Source organism: Corythoichthys intestinalis, chromosome 11 (genome assembly GCF_030265065.1).
Source record: "Corythoichthys intestinalis isolate RoL2023-P3 chromosome 11, ASM3026506v1, whole genome shotgun sequence".
Taxonomy (NCBI): domain Eukaryota; kingdom Metazoa; phylum Chordata; class Actinopteri; order Syngnathiformes; family Syngnathidae; genus Corythoichthys; species Corythoichthys intestinalis.
This window is the reverse complement of record NC_080405.1, coordinates 35419012-35441139: the sequence shown is the minus strand read 5'-3', so window position 1 is coordinate 35441139 and position 22128 is coordinate 35419012. Positions and strand designations below refer to the sequence as shown.

At 38.0% G+C, this 22128-nt stretch overlaps 1 protein-coding gene across 2 annotated transcripts in view; it reads right to left on the bottom strand.

Annotated features, from left to right (window-relative positions):
* Positions 1-704: 704 nt before the first annotated feature.
* Positions 705-22128, bottom strand: part of clint1a (clathrin interactor 1a) — a 26055-nt gene continuing 4631 nt past the window's right edge. The window contains exons 3-12 of one of the 2 annotated variants that reach the window (XM_057850313.1): positions 19364-19460; positions 18960-19068; positions 17210-17374; positions 16931-17123; positions 16580-16796; positions 16407-16494; positions 13881-13946; positions 13185-13477; positions 5654-5846; positions 705-2929 (exon numbers count right to left, since the gene is read on the bottom strand). In XM_057850313.1, the coding sequence (XP_057706296.1) occupies positions 2598-2929; positions 5654-5846; positions 13185-13477; positions 13881-13946; positions 16407-16494; positions 16580-16796; positions 16931-17123; positions 17210-17374; positions 18960-19068; positions 19364-19460 (1753 nt within the window). In that variant the 3' untranslated portion in view covers positions 705-2597. The remainder of the gene's footprint in view (positions 2930-5653; positions 5847-13184; positions 13478-13880; positions 13947-16406; positions 16495-16579; positions 16797-16930; positions 17124-17209; positions 17375-18959; positions 19069-19363; positions 19461-22128) is intronic. The other variant, XM_057850314.1, reaches the window with a different exon arrangement.

Sequence of the window (22128 nt, the reverse complement as noted above, 5' to 3'; positions counted from 1 at the left end):
TGTGCTTACGCATTTCTTAAAAATTTCAAAAACGGTCTAAAAATACTTTTGGGCCAGGGAGTGCCGGGAAACGTTCCAAAAACCCGTCAGGACTCTTGGTACAGCACAAATATGCCTAAAAAGTGCTCTTTTGGGGGGAGTCAATTTTTGACTTTTTTTGTAAGGGCTGGGGGAGGGGGGTTCCGCATGTTTTCAAAATTTCAAAAACAGTCAAAAAACACTTTTGGGCCAGGGAGTGCCAGGAAACATTCCAAAAACCCTTCAGGACTCGTGGCACAGCCCAAATATGCCAAAAAAGCGTTCTTTTGGGGGAGTCCATTTTTGAATTTTTTGTAAAGAGCTTACGCATTTTTTCAAAATTTCAAAAATAATCAAAAAACACTTTTGGGCCATGTCGCGCTGGGAAACGTTCCAAAAATCTGCCACGACTCTTGTCACAACCCAAATATGCCCAAAAAAGTTTTCCTTTTGTCCAGTTATATTTTCCCCCTTCTGGTTATCCATTAATTAAAATTTTATTGTCATGTCCCAACAATAAAATAGTTACTGTGCCTTTCACAAGTACGCACTCCACTTTAATAGTAACATATTTCACACATTTTTTTTTCAAAATTTCAAAAATGATCAAAAAAACACTTTTAGGCCAGGGAGCGCAGGGTAACTTTCCAAGAAACCGTTTAGGACTCTTAGCACCACCCAAATATGCCAAAAAAGTGTATTTTTGGGGGGGGAGTCAATTTTTGGTTTTTGGTTGGTTCTGGATACTTTTAATCACGTTTCAAAGTCACTAAAAGCAATTTCCAAATTGAATAAACTTTACTTGTGCTGCTTGATGCTCTTATAAATGAAACTAATGACACAAAACAACTACCACACTACATTAAGTCATTTAAATCAAGTTTAATGTTGTAGAGAAACAATATTGCTACGTAAATCAAAATGGGAATAATGCAATATTTCTCAAAGGATTTTCTTTTTGATCTTTGCATATACTAGTGTTTCAGAAACAACCCCATTTTTACTTTGAGATCAAAAGTAGAAAAAAATTGGCATAAAACAAAACTAAAACAATAGATTTTGGTCATTGTAATGCTCCATACTTCAATAAAAGGCTACATTGGATCAGTGTGCAAGACCTCATGGGGGCCCCAAGGCTGCAGTATCCACTTTCTTGTACTCTGGCATATGAATTATTGATTTCATTGGCAAACCAAAAAAATAAAATGTCAGGCACCCAGAATTTATGTTGTATTACAGTTGCAAGGGTCAGGAGGCACTTGGTCCTGCGAGGAGCAGTGCTTTGTATGTCCATCCAACACATGAGCACCACAGTTATTCCTCTTGCTCAGCTTTTAAAACACCTGCTAAGTTGCAAGGGAAATACATGCACTCCCATTCGAATAAGCTAACAAATTCTGCATCTGAGCTGTTGGAAATGTGAAAATAAAGAAGTAAAATGAACGTGATGCAATTGGCAAACAGTCTACGCCAACGAATTACACAACCAAAGAGAGGAAGTATAGGTTTAAGAAACTAACAGCAATAAGTGAACTAATTAAGACAACTGCCTGGTTGGTGTACAGGCAGTTTACTTGGCTTGAGGCACGAGAGCAAACGTGCAGTATTTGTGCACGGTGTGGTTGCTGCCTTCAACACTACATGGCCACATTGTCTCTTTTATGGAGGTGAATAGATGAGAAAAGGCAAAGGTCTTCCAGGCACTCTTGGGCTTTACTAGGGGGATAAAAAAATATATACGTATATGCCCCAGGTACTGATTATCATATTTAAATGCTAAATAATTACTTTTCTTTAGAGAAAATATATGAACATAAAATTGACCCAAAAGATGGATGGTCTAGTTTTTGGAAAAACTGCTTTTTGCATGTGGTATGGCATGTACAAAAAAGGTAACAAAGAGCTCTTTAATCACTTTTGTGGGGATGACGTAAAAGTTAACATTGTAAGGCCAATCCCACTTACTGCCAATTAATGGCAAAAGGCGCCTAATCTTTTTGAACTGAGCTCAGTCCAACGAATTGGTTGTCAACTCCCTTCAATGGCAGAGAATGTGTTAATTTTCTTCATTTCTGACCTTACAGGGTAAAGATGTATATTTCTATTTACAGGCTAAAGGAAGACAAAGGACAAAATGAGAGGTAACTTGATAATATATTAGAAAGTTAAAATGGCTGATCATGTCCTCCAAACTCATCATTCAATAGGAGGCATCTCAAAATGTGATGCATCTACCGATATATATATATATATATATATATATATATGTACGGTATATACATTTTTGCAAATCTGTTGATTTTTTTTTGATTGGAGGTTAAAAAAAGCAAACACGGCTGACATTCATGACCAGCAAGGCACACAATTTACAGTAGCTGTCTGAAGACCGCACTGATCATTGGTCAAACTACACGCACACATTCATTCATTTAGATGATTTCATTACACAGCATTATTTGTTTAAAATGAAGAGATTGCAGGGTGTTGATGTTGTGGGAGTTGATATTATTCAAGTACTCTTTGTTTGAAGCTCAGAACAATCCTTCACCAGTAACCCCTTGGCTCATCTATGCTCCCTGTCACTTTCCAAAGTTCCCAAAGTCAGCGAAGCTGTCATGTTTGGATTGCTGAACCATTGTCGCGTTCATCCCCATTCCCATGGCACCAGGCATTGCCATTGTAACTCCTCCCATGTTCATTCCCATCCCCATCATCCCCTGGTTGGAAGCCATGGACATCCCAATCATTGGCTGATTGAGAGGCAAACCCATTGCCATCATGCCAGGGTTAGGTGCCATTCCCATTCCAGCACTGGGGTGCATCATAGCATTGACCGGCGGTCTGACTGCATTGGGTCCAAGACTGATTGTAGAAAATCCTTGGGACAGCATACTAGCATTGGCCTGGTTTCCTGCAATGTATGCAAAAATGTACAATTAAAAGTCATTACTGTAACAATACACTGCTGGCCAAAAGTATTGGCACCCCGCAATTCTGTCAGATGATGCTCAATTTCTCCCAGAAAATGATTGGAATTGCAAATGCTTTGGTAGTAATATCTTCATTTATTTTGCGTGCAATGAAAAAACACAAAAGAGAATGGGGGGAAAAAAAATAAATCATTATAATTTTACACAAAACTCCAAAAATGGGCCATACAAAAGTATTGGCACCCTCAGCTTAATACTTGGTAACACAACCTTTAGACAAAATAACTGCGAACAACCGCTTCCGGTATCCATTAATGAGTTTCTTACAATACTCTGCTGAATTTTAGACCATTTTCCTTTGGCCAACTGCTCCAGGTCTCTGAGATTTGAAGGGTGCCTTCTCCAAACTGAAATTTTCAGATCTCTCCACAGGTGTTCTATGGGATTCAGGTCTGGAGTCATTGCCGACCACTTTATAAGTCTCCAGTGCTTTCTCTCAAACCATTTTCTCGTGCTTTTTGAAGTGTGTTTTGGGTCATTGTCTTGCTGGAAGACCCATGACCGCTGAGGGAGACCCAGCTTTCTCACACCGGGGCCTATATTATCCTGCAAAATTTGTTAGTAGTCTTCAGACTTCATAATTCCATGCACACGGTCAAGCAGTCCAGTGCCAGAGGAAGCAAAGCAACCCCAAAACATCAGGGAACCTCTGCCATGTTTGACTGTGGGGACCGTGTTCTTTTCTTTGAAGGCCTCGTTTTTTTCCCCTGTAAACTCTATGTTGATCCATTTTCCAAAAAGCTCTACTTTTGTCTCATCAGACCAGAGAACATTCTTCCAAAACGTTTTGGCTTTCTCAGGTAGGTTTTGGCAAACTCCAGCTTGGCTTTTTTATGTCTCTGGGTCAGAAGTGGGGTCTTCATGGGTATCCTACCATAGAGTCCCTTTTCATTCAGACGTCAACGGATAGAATGGTTTGATATTGTTGTACCCTCGGACTACAGGACCGCTTGAACTTGTTTGGATGTTAGTCGAGGTTCTTTATCCACCAAACGCACAATCTTTCGTTGAGATCTCTCGTCAGTTTTCCATCCAATCTCGTCACCATCCACATGGCAATATTTACTTCAAGTAAGTGGAATAATCTTGCACCTTAATCTTTTAACTAGTCTTTAACACTCAAAACAAGATGGGGAAAATTATTTGACTAGATTTAAGAAGAATGATATGATTAAGACGTCATAAATTTACAGAGTACTGAATGCATTACTGACTGGCTGACTTCTTTGAGTGGTTTGGTGCATGTTACAATTATCATCTAACCACTGTGCCGTCATGATAAGCATGCTTACTTGACTTCACTCCAAATGTCCGTGGTGAAACTGATCGGCATGTCTTTCACGAAGAATGGTGGTCGTATAAACTGCATTATCTTTTTATCCGGGGGTTTGGCTCTCGGGTAATTTCGGTAAAAAAAACATCTCTCGTCAGGCATCTCCTCCCGCCTCTGCCCTTCAGTCTGTCCGGCCGCCAAATTAGCACCCGCGCCAGGCCTCTGTCTGTCCGTGGTGCTCAATGAGTTGAACAGTCAGAGAAGCGGGCTCCGTCGGAAGACTGCTAGTTGTCGACTATTGGTCTCGTGTCGGTGTTTAGCCTTATATGGGAGTTTACCACCCGCTATGAGCTGCATTACCAAACAACCCAACTCCGGGAAGGCCGCAGCGTCTCTCTAACATCACAAGCCCCGTAGCGTAGTTTAGTTTATGTGTGTTTAGCTTTAGGATTCGCGCTAGCAGCAGCCTCTTATTCGTTCCAAAAATCTTTGTGATGCAGTTTTAAATGGCTGCTGGGTTAAAGGTGTTGAATGAGGATGCTTTCTTTCCGCCTCGTGGAACTTCTGCAGCACATGTTTTGCAGATGGTGAGAGCGTCGTTTGTTTCACACATGGAAAAATCAACCCGCGCTAGTGACAGCCGCCATATCGCCTCAACCCTGATGTGCAATGCCACCTCCTTTATGACGCCATACTCCTCAACCCCTCCTCCCTCAGGGGATTCAGAAAGGAGGCGGTGGAGAAGTGGGAAAAAACAGCTTCGGTTGCGCACATTTGGACGCTAAATCAAGTATATAATTATCGGATTGCATTATCGGTTGATTTTTTTTTTTTTTTTTTAATCTGGATTAACTGTGTGATGTCATAATTACCATTATCGGCCGATAATTATCAGTAACTGATATTATCGTGCGGCTTTAATTATTATATTTAGAAATCATTGTACTTTTACTAGTAATAGCAGTAGTTACATATTTTTACACTTGTATTACTGTTAAGAATGATAAATGTAATTTATGTTCATGGCTCTTTATATATGGAGCGGATTAGAGATTCCAGTGTAGATGGGATCAAATTAATTGCAAGCTTGGCTCTGTGCTGCCACATTCATTAGGAATACATTGCGAAAAGATTGCCAGATTGACAAAATTCTTAATGATCTTAATGATTGTTTATTCATGAGCGTCTCCCTAGTTAGCCTAGTTGCGAGAGGATCAGCCTTTCATGTTGAGGTTGCACCATGTGGTTACAAAAACAAAGATGCAAATCAAATCCTTGTTGAATGCAATCACATACTGTCCTGTATTATTGAATGGATTCTTTATAAGCAGCGAGGTCACGGACATAATTGATGTGGACGTCTTCCTGTTACCTTGTTGAAGTGTGTTGAGGGTGGGTTGAGTCTGTTTGGGGGCCTGCATGCCGGGTCCCAAGAAGTCGAGGCTGATGTTCACTGAGTGGTCTGACCAGGTGGAAGGGAGCGACGCTTTGGCTGGAGCACCCTGAGAAATGAGTCCCTGCTGAGCAGTCTGCGGTTGTAAAGGTGCTCCAATTTTCTGAAGGGGCTGCGAGAAGCATGAATTAAAATGTGCTTTAAAAGTGGAGGATGTCTGATTATTACATTACTTAGGAAATATTGATCCTATTAATTGTCCAGCCCAGGGCTCTGCAACTCTGGTCCTTGAGAGCCACGTCTCCATGTCTCCCTCCTTTAACACACCTGAATCAAATAATCTGGATCGTTATCAGGCTCCTGCAGAGCATGATCATTTGATTCAGGTGTGTTAAAGGAGGGAGACACGGATAACAAGCTGGATAGCGGCTCTCAAGGAGCAGGGTTGCAGACCCCTGATCTAGCCAATGGTATTAAATCGAAAATCATGAAAAATAGTAGTCATAAATATAGTACAGTAGTACCTTTACTATCTTGAAAAATAGCAGTCATAAATATAGTACAGTGGTACCTTTACTCACGAACGTCTCTATAAAAATAATTTTCAGGTTACGATATGCCTGAACAAGAAAACATTGCCACTTATTAAGAAAGAAATTTCAGGTTACGAGAGGCAAATATACTTTACAATACTCTAAAAGATGCGTATGTACTTCCTGCTTTTAAATGTCGAGCCATAAGATCTTGCTGCCCTATTGGTCACAATCTTTCCGATCATGCTTCCGTAATGGGATTGTTTTCTCCTATAGTGTATCGCACGAAAGCTACTTTTAGACCGTGACGTCGCCATCATAACGCGGAAGTGGAACATTAAACACATGCCATCGCATACAATCTATGTTATATCTGCTATTTTTCTCCGGTAATCTTTTAAAAAAAGAACATGCCGATCAAACACTGCTGCTATGGAACTTGTAGAAACGACTCTAGACATTACGACATATGAAGGATGTTTCCTTCATACGTTTCCCGAAACCAAAAACTGAGGAAAAATGTGATGCATGGATCAACTTGCGGGGACGTCCAAAAGACCAGTTTAACATCAGCAAGGTGAAGCCATTCATATTTCATATGCAGTAAACATTTTGTTGGGGGCTAGGGTCCTACAGAGGATGAAGAGGTAAGCCATTTTGATATTTTTACTTATTTTTCTAGCGTGGCGTTTTGCCGTGCTGCTTCTGCCTGACTGAATGACCTGAAAAAAATTAAAATGGTATCTGACTGCCACGTTACCTTTTCTGTTGTAAAAAAACACTTTAGTAAAGGGGAAGTGTAAATAAATTATAAAATTAAGATTTGTTATTAATGAAAAAAAAAGTTCATTGGCTGTCACTGAGTAGCATTTGCGATCGCTACACAGAAATAGCTATGTAAATTGCCCCTGAGAACGGTCAGAGACGTAAGGCAACCATAGGATATATATATAAGAAAGACAGGGCATATGGTGGTCAAGAATAGATTGTTGACACAGGAGATTGTCATCGTCAGTGGTGTATGGCAATACACAAAAGAAAAAGGTGTCGATAAAAAAGCTAAATCTGGATCAGGTTGGCTCTTTTTCCAGTCTTTTTCAGCCCTCAACACTTAAGCCATCTCTTTAACTGAACATTTGTATGTTCTTCCACATCTTTACCAGTGAATTTGACACCAGGGACATCATTTTCGGATAGAATTGGTAGGTTTAGCTCAGTAAACATCTCGTTCGTACAGTATTTCCATTCATTTACTATAAGAGACAAACGGGAGGTTGACCCGCTTATCAACAATTGGTAACGTCATGTATATTAATGAGCAAAAGTGACATGTTGCTTGCGGTACGCCACTTGCCTAATGTTGATGACGTTTCAAGTTGAGTGTCGTAGTATGATGATGTGTACCGGCGCGATCGTGTTATTGTTGTCTTGCGGGTCAACGTCTGAGCCGAAAGAGCTCAATTCCCTTCGCGTTTTTGTCTCACAAAGTTTTTTTAAGCCCACCGACTCTTCACTACATTAGAGCACAGATCTCCTCACATTTTTATGTCACGTAGAGTGAGATAGGTGAAAGGCACCATTGCCTCACTGGAAAGGTGAGCTATATGTTTTTCTTGTTTCCTTTGCCTTATGTTCTGTTATCTACTTCATTACAGGTGTTAAGTTAGTTTTGGCATGTGGAATGATTCAAATGTGTTTGGCCGTTTTCTTTCGGTTTTACCCCAATTCTAAAATTTAATGTGGCGTTTCAGTAGTGGTTGGAACGGAATAGAGCATTTCCATAGGAACTAAAGTTATGTAACATAAAATAAGATAAATGAATACTACATCACATTTGTAAAATATAAACACATAATAAAATAAATAATAGCCCATTTAAATTAAATAAATTGAAATGAGCTAAAATACCTGTAATTAAATAATAAGAATTATACACAGATTCTGCTTATACAATTTATTAATTTCTGTGTGGCGCTTTAACTTGAGAAAATCCACCAATAAAGCTTTTGAAAACCTTTAAAAGAAAAAATTCATTGAGGCATTTAATTTGTAAAATACATGTTAAAATCTTTGTCATTGGGATTGTTTGTCTCTTTAGCACAGGAATTCTTCTTCCTTTCAGTAAGAAAGCTGACCAATATGCGGGGTCAAATTGTTGTTATCTTTAAATACCCGCTACTTTTTGAGCAGAATTCTAGCTTTGTATAGGCTACTGTTCCTATTGTTGAAAGCACAAACGTGTGTAATAAACAACTAGCACATTTATATTTTGCATTATGTTTTCTTACTGTAAAGAAAATGAACAGAACCGAACCATGACCTCAAAACCGAGGTACGTACCGAAACGAGATTTTTGTGTACCGTTACACCCCTATCTAAGATAGAAAGAGGGCATTGCATTTATTTAAATAAGTAACACTTTGGATACTATAATTTGATTTTAAATGTTAACATTTTTTTTTCAAAATTCAATTGATTTCCCTTAGAGTCATGAATAAATTTTCTTGCGTCTTATTTAGGTCTTTGTCAGCAGACTTCTCAACACAATAATCACCTTTGATCATATGACTATGTTGAAGTAATTATGTCTTTTGTTTCTACACTGTCATGTTCTCTTGATCATGTTCTATCTTTTGTCTTGAATTAAGAAAAAAAAAAAAACAAATGGCAAAGTGATCTGTCTACAGAAGCTGTTGTTCTCGCAATTCCAACAGCAGACATCACAAAAGGTCATGTGACATCTCCTTTGGTCTCTTGTGCCAGTACATAATGCAGAATGAGTGTTTCCATTGCTTAGATTTAGAAATAACTAAAAAGTAAGTTATTTTTTGCATCAGAATGTGCCTTTGAAATCAATAGGTTGTATTTCATGTTTCATTATATCAGACAAACTGAGTATCTAATGGCTATACTTTTGATCATTTACTTTTTCTTAAGGTTGAACATTCACTGTGTAACTTTTATGTGGTTAGAATTTTAGTTAAAAGTATAATATAGCATACATTTGAAGTTATAGAAAAGTGAAATTTCTCAATATATATGGCGGAAAACACAGACAAGACTGAAAATGCAGTTTCTGCTCTTGCACTCCTCTTTAAAATAAACTACTGTATTTTAAGCCAAAACAACTGTTGTGTATGATAGAAGAATATGTCTATATGCGCCCATAGCAGATTCATGGCGCATTAAGCCCCCAAACTATTTTTGTCTGTTTTACCCTGGAAACCCGCGTTTACAGACGTCACACAACTGCTTTTGTTTCAACCTAGCCATAAAACGAAGGTAATTAATTACATTTATTATTCAAAATGTCAGTCAATTTTAGCTTAGAATCATTAATTGATGTCTAATATTTCGTTTTAAAAAAAAAAACTTAAAAATTATTCACTCGCATATTTTTAAACTTTTAAACAAATGACTTCACAATGGAAAAAATAAGGTCTGTAAAATTAATTGTAATTGTATTTTTTTGTTCCTGTCGCATTTTCTCCGATATGTTAAATAATCGATCCAAACAAAGAAATACTGAAAAAAAAAAAAACGTTTAAAATTGTAAATATATGAAAAAGAACATCTCGACCACTCCTTGATATCTGCGATTTCTGCATTACGACCCGTGTTATATTACCATGTTTCACCCATAAAATCCACAAAAAATCCAGCTGTGGCCATTCACAGCTGTGTCTTGACACTCGGCGATACATGCTACATGGAGTTTTTGGATCGAAACAAGGTAAGTACGTGATAATATCTCGTTAAAGTCATGGCGTCTGTATTTCTGCTCTCGCGTGTTCTCATCTCCAGATAGGGTTTTGCTGTTTAAAAAATAGATATATATTTTTTAAATGCCCTCCAATTCAAAAATTTTCTTCCCCCAGAATATTTAGATTTTAAGCTTTCCAATTTTGAAATTTGGCCAAATTAGGGGTCTCAGAGCGGAATTCAAGTGACCTGAGTGTTTTTTCTGCCATATTATATATATATATCTATATATATATATATAGATATATATAGATATATATATATATTTTTTTTTAACCGTGTCCTCTACTTGTTTTTGTTTGTTTCAAATCTTTTTTAATGGTTTTTCCATAACAAAGCAACATATAATAAACAATATAGAACAACATAGAATAAACAAAAACAGACTATTAATGCTATCCAAAAACTGACACTGAAGCAGCAATCAGTGCACACACTCAAACAACATAGAGTAATCATACACAAATACATAGTCTGGGATATCAGATACGGCTACTTAATTTGATGATTCCACTCCAAAGATTCAGGGGGAGCACAGGCTCTATGGGTAGGTAGGAAGAACTGGGCAGCACCCAAGAGTATTTCATGAGGGGCACATAAGTTCAGCATTATTTTCAAAACAATATATGGGAATCTGAATACCTTGGAATATAAAGCAGAGAACTCATTGTAGAATGAGTAAATAAATAAATAAAGGGGAAGCAAGGTTGTTACACATTGGATGGTCGCTAAAGCTAGGTTTTAAATTCAGTCTGAAAAAAGGTTATAAATGGATGCCATGTTTTTTCATAGGTCTGGAGAGAGCCATTAGAAACATGTCTCAAGTGTTCCAATTTTAGGTTGGCCATGACGTCTTCAATCAAACTCTTAAAATATGGAGGCTCAGTTTTTTTCCAATTAAATAAAATCATGCGCCTAGCGAGTAAAGTAATAAAAGCTATTGCACTGGCCTGGTGAAATGAAACTAACATATTTGATGGGACAATCCCAAACAACGCTGTTGTGCAGTTTGGCGCAATATCCTTGTTGCATAAGGAGGACAGTGCATTGAAAATCTCTCTCCAGAATGCATAAAGCTTGGGACACAACCAAAACATATGGCTCAAATTAGCTGGGGTAAGGCCACATCTTGGACATGCTGGATCGGCACCTGTATGCAGTTTTGAAATTTTACTTGGTGGCCAGTGTAACCTATGAAGAATCTTGAACTGGATTAAACCATGTCTTATACATATAGATGATGAATGGATTGAACTAATAGCAGCTTGCCAGGTGTTATCAGTAAGCTGCTCGCCCAACTCTTCCTCCCATTTGAGTTTCAAATGATTTAATGATGGAGATGCCGCACTCTGAATCCTGTCGTAAAGAGCTGAGACGACACCTTTAATGGAGGGGTCCAATTCTAAACAGTCGTCAAGCCAGGTTTTCGGTGGTAAAGTAAGTGAGAATGTTTCTTTCACATAACTACGAACTTGTACATATCTAAAAAAATCTGATTGTGACAGGCCGAAATCTTCTCTTAGTTGGTTAAAAGCAACAAATTTGTCATTTCTAAAGAGATCTTTTATGCACGATAGACCTCCCTTTTTCCATCGCTGAAAAGATGGATCAATAAGTGATGGTGCGAAGTGGACATTGGAAATAATGGGTGTTGCAGTTAAAGCGCACCTGAATTGAAAATGTCTTCTAAACTGAAACCAGATTTTTAAGGAGCCACGTACAATTTCATTGTTTGTCCAATTATTTTTACTCAGTGGCAAAGAGCTACATATTAGGGAACCAAGAGAGACTGGCTCGCTGGAATGTTTTTCCATCACGACCCATGGTGGGGAATCAGGCAAGGAGCCATCTTCAAGCCAGAATAATAGCATTTGAATGTTTGCAGCCCAGTAGTAGTAGAGGAAATTTGGTAACGCAAGGCCACCATGTTCTTTTTTTCTTTCCAGGAACTCTCTCCTAATTCGAGGTGTAGTTTTATTCCAAATGAACATTGACAGGTGTTTATCCAATTTTTTAAAATAGGCTTTAGGGATGAAAACTGGAATCATTTTAAACAGATAAAGAAATTTGGGCAATATATACATTTTTACCGAATTAATCCTTCCCACCAGGGACAGAGGCAGATTTGACCATCTCTTTAAATCTTGTTTGACCTTATTAAGTGCTTTAGTGAAGTTATTCTCGAATAATCTTTTATAGTTATAAGTAACCTCCACACCTAGGTAAGTAAAGTGGTCTTTATTTACCTTAAATGGGAAGCCTTGGAAATTCAATTGTTGGGCTTTTTCGTTAATTGGAAATAGTACGCTTTTGGACAGATTTAACTTATACACTAGTCCATATTTAGTAATAACAGCAAGAGCTAAAGGGATAGTGTTGAGTGGATTAGAAAGAAAGAGAAGAAGATCATCTGCATATAAAGATAATTTGTTGATTTGTCCTCCTCTTTGTATTCCAGTCAACTGGGCAGTTTCTCTAAGCATAATTGCCAAAGGTTCAATAGCGATATTAAAAAGCAAGGGACTTAATGGGCAGCCCTGCCTTGTCCCACGGAAAAGAGGGAAGAAATCTGACGCGGTTTTGTTTGTTCGTATTGAAGCCTGCGGTGTCGCATATAAAATCCAAATCCAAGACCGAAATACTGGGCCAAATCCAAATTCCTTAAGTGCAGCAAATAGGAAATTGTATTCAATTCTGTCAAATGCTTTATATATATATATATATATATATATATATATATATATATATATAATTTTTTTTTTTTTTAACCGTGTCCTCTACTTGTTTTTGTTCAGGAATATCAGATGCATTTCAAAGAAAAAACAAAATAACTGAATATTTTCTAAATTCAAGTACTGTATACTTGTAACTATCTGCATCTACGGAGGGAAGCATTTAGAATTGTCCATATTAATACTTATTAATACTAATACTTATATTTATTCATTTAATATAGCGGTCCATTCCACTTTAGCTAAAATTTGAGCAAATGTGGCCCTTGAACTGAAATCAGTTTGACAACACGCCTGTTTCGATGCTTTTTAATCCATTTTGAATTGTAGACCTCAGAAACATTCACTAATCAAGTCCAAACCTGTCAGGTATTTTATAATTCCCCCCAAAATGTCATCATACAACTGATATCATGTAACGCTAAGCATATTGAGAAATAATTTAAAAAGGATGGCTTGGTATATAAGTGCAACCATGCATACCTGTGACATTGACTGAGGCAGGCCTGTGGTAGTTAGGCTCTGTGAACTGTTCATGTTGAAGTTGACGCTCTGAGAGGAATTGAACATCTGAGTCGGCCCCATCAAGTCAAATAGATCTGCTGAGGATGAACTGGAGCCCACACTGGTGACTGGGGCAGGTATGAGAGCAGGACCTGCTCTATTAGCTCCAAAAGGAGCACTGGTGTCTACTGGCTGAGCAGATGCTGGCAACTGGCCACCAGGGAATGCATTCCACTCACCAAAGTCTCCGTTGTTACTGGAGACTGTTGTAGCTACAGGATAAAACAGTATAAAAACAAGTCATTTCTGAGAAGGTTGTTTTGCTATAACTGGAATATAAACAACACTTGCAAACAAGTCAGACCTGTCCAGTCAATAAATTCTATGGAAGGTATTCTCGGTGATAACTGATGCCACATTTCAAAATTTAATTGAATTGATTCTAGTTGTTGTCTCTCCATCTCAACTTCCTCCACACCCCACCCACCCCTGCCCCAGTCTTCCTCTGTCCCTGTCTCCTTGTCATCCATAACTGGAGCTGATGTGTGTCTGTTCTTGTTATGCAGAGCAGGTAGCATGCGCCATATGGCCAGCTTTCCTTCTGAATATTCTAGCAGTACGCTGGAGTAGCTACAATGGCACAACGCACACTTAAAAGAAAGTCTTGAATCTTACCGGATCCTGCGGAAAGGCCAGCAGAAGCAGCGGGTGACGAGAAGTCTGCAAATCCACTCATCAAGTCTGCAATGAGAAAGAGTCATAAAGATGTCCATTTTAGAGAAGAGTTCCAGGTGCTCGGCTGACAGATAGCATTCCTTCAGTGTGTTCAGGAGCGTTCGTCAGAAAGGAGGGGTGGTGGCATCTGTTCACTCCTTCCGCCCTCTTTGCTCACCGGGGACTACTCCAAAAAACATCTGGTGCACTTAGTTCCTATACATTAGCTCCCTCCTCCGACTGTCCCCAAAATGTGACGCTGGCACCAGCAGCTGCGCATTGCAAGTTCACAACTGTCAGTTTGAAGCAACATAGCTTGACAGCTAGCTTGTTAGGCCATCAGATTGGTGTTTCCCATTGCCTTGAAAAGCCAGGTGCACAGACTCAACAAATCAAATCAACATCCCTGTATGGACATGGATTTTGTGTGTGCGTTTGTAAGAGACTAAGTGAGAGCGTGAGAAAGCCCAAAACCGGTAAGACATAGGAATTGTTACATATTGAAACTTACACTTTTAACAGAGATGACAGCACTAAGGAATTTAAACAGTGTTTTTTTCCTCAATGATGACTACAACGAAAATATTTAGTCAACGAACAATTTTTTCATGGCAATGACGAGACTATAACGAGCTAAGAACGTATTGCGGCAGACTAAAACATGACGAAACGAATGCCAGTTTTCGTCTGGCGAGACGCAATACGCAAGTTTCTGTCACATGTTCATCATGTGGGACATTTTATTTGTGGTTAGCCTTCATCGTAGCGGTGTCTACTTGTGTAACTCATGTGACGCGCTGCACCCTCCTTACTTGTTTTGTAACATAAGCGGTAAGATTTATTTTCTTATCTTGGCAAGAGAAAATATGCAATGTTGCTTTAGCCTTTAAAGGTCTATACTGAGTGATCATCACACACTAAATGTAACTTGCAGCGTTAGCATAGCATTTGGGTTAGCATTAGTTGAATAATAATGGCGAGCTTCCTCTTAAACTCTCTCACATTTTTTTTTTTTTTTTTACACATATGTTTCGTGGCGTCCAGGTGAGTATAAGTAATTTAATATAATGTTATGTTTTCCTGCTAAGTGTATTATAACGAAGTTGGCATTATATGCAATATGTGCTGGTCTGTAAAAACTTTTATTTAATTTTGGTGTAAATTTTTTAATTTTACAGACGAAAACTTATTTAGTCGACTAAAACTAGACAAAATTAGTCTTTAGTTTTCGTCAACAAAAACTAGACAAAGACAAACGCCTTTTGAGATAATGAAAATATGACTAAGACTAAGAAGTGTTAGCGTCCCTAAGACTAAGACGAAAATTAAAAGGGCTGCCAAAAACAACACTGTATTTAACAAAAGTAAAATACTTTTGTTTTTAACAAAAGGGAAAACAACACTGTATACATGACCTTCATTTTAAAGACAGTTGTTTTAAGCATTTAAGCCCCCCCAAAAATGACACTGCTTACAGGCACAGTCATTTTGTGATATTAGTTATCCCCACGAACAAACACGCTGATTGACCTTTATTGGGAAAGTGACTTTTTTTGGTAATAAAGAAAAAAAAAAACAAAGACCAGGTTTCCATATTCACGACATCACGTTTAGGGTCATAAACAATAGTTCACAATGTTAACATTTGGTACACTATGGCTACCAAATGACCCAAAAGGTGATGTCATTGCATGTGGACGCCAGTTCTCAATAATTTATATTACTATAATATTTTTATTCTTAATCATTATTGTATTACATATATAATTTATGAATTAAAAAATAATAATAATTAAAAACTAAGAAATTTAAAAATAAAAATATTTACTCTGAACATTGGCCGGAATACTAATCAAGGGTTATAAAGTTCTGTGTTTTTAAATTTAACTCATTGCCTGCCATTGAAAAAGTCCCATAATTCAAACTGGGAGGATTTGCTGTGAATGCTAATGTTTCAGTGCCATTGACAGCGCTAGACATCGAACATCCAGTGCTGTCAATGGCAGCCATTGAGGTAAATGAATGCCTTTTAAAGGGTTAATGATATAATGAAGAAGGTGGGCAATTTGGGATATTCACATTTGATTGGCTAAAATAGTACTGGCATTGATGAAAATGTCTGCTCCCATGTCAGGCAGCCCCTTCCTGGAAAAACTGGCTTTTACTTATATTTTTCTCCTAAAATTACAGTTCAGAAAAAGTGTTTTTTTCTCCAATTTATTAAACATGACTCTTTCCATTGAGATGTACATGATAAAGGTGTTGTCTTTCCCTTTAATATGCTGTGAATCATAGATTTATGATTTTAACAGCCACATTGGGGGTGCATTTCTATTATCTCATTTGGTTCCATTGAATTTGACAACTGCACCTCAATAAACTTGTAAAGCTCATGAAATCACATGATCTAAAAGATGGTTGGGAAAAAAAAAAAAAAAAAAACAAGGTTTAAAAAAAAAAAAAAAATCTGAAAATGAGTTATGATACCTGTGGAAACAGGCTGTGAAGGTGTGGAATCTACCATTAGTAGGTCAACGAGTCCACTACTCGAAGGCTGTGTTGCTGCTGATTGAGGCTACGACAGAGGATGCAGATGAATCAGAAGAGTATATTATAGGTAAAACCACATAAAGCTTATCTGAAATTTATCCATACGCAACTTGTTTGGTTGTGGTGTTTGGGCTCTTTTCTCCTGTGTACTGGGCGGCTGCCCCCAGGTCCACTTTCTTAGATGGGACGCCTCCTCTCTTGCGAGTGGCTGTAGTCTCTGTTGCTTGAACGATTTGTACACTTTTGGTGGTAACTGTCTCTTCATCTTTAAATTCTTTGCCAGATTTACCATTTTGAGACGAGCGACCTCGCTCCTCCTCATTGTCACTGGTCAAGAAAGGACATGGACAAATTTTAACCAAAATTAACTACCAAAACTTTCAAGTTGGTGCACAGAGCGACTGAATAGCTAAATGTAACCTACTGATATGATTGAAGACATTTGCGAAATTGACACTTACTGCCCATACCTAAATCGATCTGGTGAGTCGTCTCTGTCCTTCTTCCTAAACTTGCTGATGGTATCATCAATGGTGCTTCCAATCTTATCACTGATCTCCCCCAACTTATCGCTGAAAGGAAACTGTCCTTTGTTACTCTCCCAGTCATCGTCCCACCGGTTACGGCTTTCACTGGAGTCATATCGGTCCCCCGCTTGAGCAAATCAAAGGATTATGTCAGAAACTTCAAAACGACTGAGATTAGTTTAGACGCAGTACATTTGGTAAGAATGGACTTACAGTAACCTCTGTATCCTCTACTTTCAGAAGACACACCAACATATTTATCTTTATTTTTCTTGGCCTTTTTCCTCTCTTCCCTCAGCCTTTCATCATCTTGGACGAACTCCACCATCTCCTTCACCTTCTGGCGCACATTCACCCCTTGGTCCTTCCCATGCTCATCTAGAAATAACACCGTAATGTAACAAACACAGGGAAGAGTAAAATAAATAAAAACTTGACTTTTTACTGACTTGCATAGACAGACCACTAAATAAAAACTGAACCGAAAATGAATGCTCTTACATCTTAAATGCACAGATGGTTAAAAATGAAAGCAGCTTCAGGGAACGCTGTATGTGTATGTGTTTGGCATGCGTGTGCGTAAGAAATGTTTATATAAGCAAACCTTTCATCATACGCTAACACTAAAACGTTTGTTAATGAACATTCTGTTCGGAGAAAGTCTCATGATCAAATTAGAAATTTAGAACTAACGTGACAATGACCTATGATGGGTTGATAACTTTATATGCTGGCGGATACGCTCCTCTTTCAAAATGTGGATGAAACTAGAGGAGAACTCAAAGAGCAGAATGCCGCCTATAAGCAGCCAAATTCAAAGAATCATATTTGGTAGAGTGGGCACTCGCTTCCCTCATGCTCCAAAATGTCATCGCTCTTAAGCATCACCAACCCCGCAAATTTGAGGAAATTAGCCTCATCCATGCTCACGTTATCACATAATTCCTTTTCTGACCTCTGTAACCTCATTACCCCGAATTTTAAAAGCATCTAGGTGTTTCACATCACAAACATACCCTCAAACTTTAATGATACAGGTAATCCCAGTGTTACGAATGAGTTCTGTTCCTATGCTGGCGACGTAAGACGAATTTCCGCGTAAATCAGAATCAACTCTTTAAGTAAATCTAAAAATAACTACTCCAAAAGTCCAAATGTATAGTATTTTGTTTAATGATGGAGGATACACTATCCTCCGGTGGCAGCATTGGGTCTGGCTGGACTGTTGTCTTGTATGACTGAGAAGCAGACTCAGATGTCTGACATGGATAAAGGACAGCTGCGCTCTGGTTTGGCTGTAATTTGTTTCAGCTAATATATGTGTGTATGCGTTTGTAATTAGGTTTACAGCTACAGTTTGTGGAGTTACGTGTGAGTAATTTGCTATACGAATTGTAAATACGTTAGCATTCATAGCATTAAAGATAGCGGACTTTTGTTAGGCAAATTAGGCTAAGATAATGTACTAAATTTACATATTGATCAGACTAAATGGATATTTAAACACCAATGATTTTGTGTCAAGTGTTTGGTCGTTAAAATGTGTGTCTTTCTGAACATAAGTGTACATATGTGTGTTACAGCTAATACAAATAGTCAAAAGTGAGGGAAGTAAAAAGTTTCAAAAAGCAAATTGCCTTGTTTGCCGTCTGTAAAGCTGAACAACTTCATGTTTACTTAATAAAGCAAAAAAGATATTGTGGGGTACAATAAGGTACTGTTCATGTGACTACAAAAAACAACAAAATAAATGACTTGAGACAAAATGGCAGACGAGACTCTGGCGTCGTAAAGTCGAAATCGCCTAAGTCGAGTGTGTCATAACACGGACACTATCTGTAATGCCTTTATTCATTCTTGAGTTATCAACGCACCACAAAAATAGACAAACAGAAACAAATAAACTTCGCCTTCTTCAGGTTTCACCTACTGACAGAGGCAATTAAGAGAACAAAAAACTTACCAATAAAGTGATAGCTTTCTAAAGATCTCAGGTCATAAAGATGTTCTCTGGCACTAGTGACAACCCGCTCTGAGCCATTTCTGATTAAATGGGCAAGCAGCAGTAGAGACTGCAAGGCAAGACAGACCAGACAAGACTAGTCACACGAGGTGCTTAAGTATTCATTTTAAACATGCATATCAACAAATACAACCCAAGTAGGGTTTTGTTTTCCTGAGCTGGTTCACACAATTTGTTGAAACTACCAAATATCTTGTTATTCACTTTATAAACTCAAGCTTAGCTGCGCTAATGAGTAATAAAATACATTTTCTTACGTCAATAAAAGAGTCTATAAATGTGACCATACTGTATGTCAACACCCTTTTTTTAAATTCTGTATTTTTGTGGCATGGCCACCAGACCTTGTAAACTCTCCTCCAGTTCTTCTTGTTGTCACGCAGCATACGGGTCCACAGCATGTTCATCACATCTGGGAACTGCTCGAACATAAAGGTGGCTCTGTGACAATGACACATTTACAAAGGCACAAAATAAGTAACATTAAAAGTTTGACTTAACATGAATCATACCCAATATTTTATCCGGCTTCTCTTGCATTAACATTAGTATGTAAAATGCTGATTTCACTCAACCTTTAAGTTTGCTGCCTGCTGCAGGAGCTCCACTAATTTGTTGTTATTGGGTTTTTTTGGGTCTTATTTTAAAATCTTATCAATCATGGGTCATGATATATATATTTTTTTTTTGTCATTTGGTATGTCGCGTACGGCCCCATTGTGGACCGTTTTTGGTGTTTGAGCCATGCGTTTCATTGATGAAAATATCTAATTGAGGATAAGGCAGGGGTGGGCAAACCGGTCTTTGAGGGTCGCAGTGGGTCTTGGTCTTTGTTCCAACGGATTCAGCACAGACAGTTTAACCAATGATGTTTCAGCGAAAACAAGAAGCACCTGACTGCAATAAACTCATTGCAATTGCACCAGAAAAAGTGTCCACATGATGGGTTGGAACAAAAATCCGTACCCACTGCAGCCCTTTATGGAATACTTTGCCCACCCCTGGGATAAGGTCCCCTCTATTTGACTGTCACCAGTGTCAGTTAGGATGCCCTGATGCACATTCACAGCAAAAATCTCCATTACTGAATGATGCAAAAATCTTTAATTCAGTTTTAATGGGGCGCAGCCATTAAAAAAATTGCTCTGATGACCATTCTTTATCTGAATTGACTTGTCCGATATTTCCAGGCAGTCGATAAAAGCATTTTGAAATATCAAATAACATCGACATCGGTTTTTCATTATCGGTTAGGGCCAAAATGAATGTTGCCTTCAAAGTGAATGTAGAAGTCCTCTACCTTTGTACTTGTACAAGGGCTGGTCACAGCTTAGCACAGCAGTTATGCTTCTTGACCATTAGATGTCTCCACACTATGATGATTGGGATTTGTTATGTGAGCATACCAATTGCATTCATGGAGCAAAGATTAAATGAGCAATAAATGATTCAAAATAATGAACATGTCTAAGACTGCATATATTGGCATCGGTTTGACATCGGTATCTGATTGATATTGGTATCAGATTTTTTAAGTTGGACACTATCGGCAAAAAAGTCGTTATCGGACAACTGCAGAATTAACAGTCTGGGACTACACACATACTCCTCCCTTTTTGTGACCGACTCCAAATGAGAGGGACAAAATGGTGACACTCACCCGCAGGCTGAAAGTTAAGGAATTTTACACTAAATCATAGAATTCATGTGTATAATATTTAGAGTGAATATTTTGGTACTTTGAGGATTTTTATGTGTTTGACAGAGATATCGCGTAGTACAGTGAAGTCCATGGCTTGAGAATTGGGGATTACAATCACCACTTACTGACATGATATCAGGTGAGTTATGTCAATTAAAACACGTGAATATGGCTAAATACATGCTTTTTAGCAGACAAAATATCAACAACACACCATGTTGCTGTACTGCGTTTCTGTTCCTAACAAATTTACTGTTTGACCCATTTTATTTATTTACATAGCTGCAGTTTTGCTTTCTATTTCATTGTGTTTCTTGTCAAATGATCAGAACAGAATTCCGATTCTATATAGATTGAAACTACTGTTCAGACATTAGAAGTTTCATCCCAGCGCCCCAAAAAGAAACATCTGAGTAATTGTTCTTCTTGCTATGTTAAGGATAACAAAAAGCCGATTATCTCAGTTGTTGTCGAGAAGCCCCAAAATTTGCAAAACTTTGCTCTGGTGTATAGGCAAGGCAAGGCAAGGCAAATTTATTTATATAGCACAATTCAACACAAGGCAATTCAAAGTGCTTTACATCACATGAAAACCATAAAAATCACATTTAAATCAACACAACGTAAAAACCAAGACAAAAGATCACATTTAATCACAGAATAAAAATAAATAAATAAAAATAAAACAAAAATAGAAATAAAGCAAAAACTACTACTAATAATAATCATTGAAATCAGCAATGGAGATAAGCACAAGAGGAATAGAAGGCAGGTAGATTGAAATATATAGACAGTTATGGATATGCAGTGCTAAACAAAAGCGTTTTTAGCCCTGATTTAAATGAGCTAACGGTTTGAGCATACTTCAGACCTTCGGGTAACTTGTTCCAGATGTGAGGAGCATAATAACTAAATGCTGCCTCACCCTGCTTGGTTCTTGTTCTTGGAACATGCAGAAGACCCGTTCCAGACGACCTTAAGGGTCTAGATGTCTCATAGGAATCTAACAAGTCAAGCATGTATTTTGGTCCAAGGCCATTAAGTGTTAAGTGTATACACATAATCATAGAGTACTGACGATATGGGGGTGGCAGAGAAGGGGACTTCAACTACTATTGCATTGTAGAATGGGCAAGGAGATTTTTTGTTTGTTTTGTTTTTGTTGTGTGTTCTGAACAGCCATTTTGTACACAGTTGTGGTTGTTGAAGAGCTACACAAACTTCAGTTCATAAATGACCTTATGTTAGAGATAGCCTCAGATCAATAATACAGATCTGATTTACAGTGTTTTTTTTTTTAATTATTATAATTCCCAATGGTTTGGTAGTTTTGATTCAAGCAAGAAAACAGATGAATTAATTCTCTCTACTTTAAGATGGAGCCACTGTGGTACAATTGTAGACTTT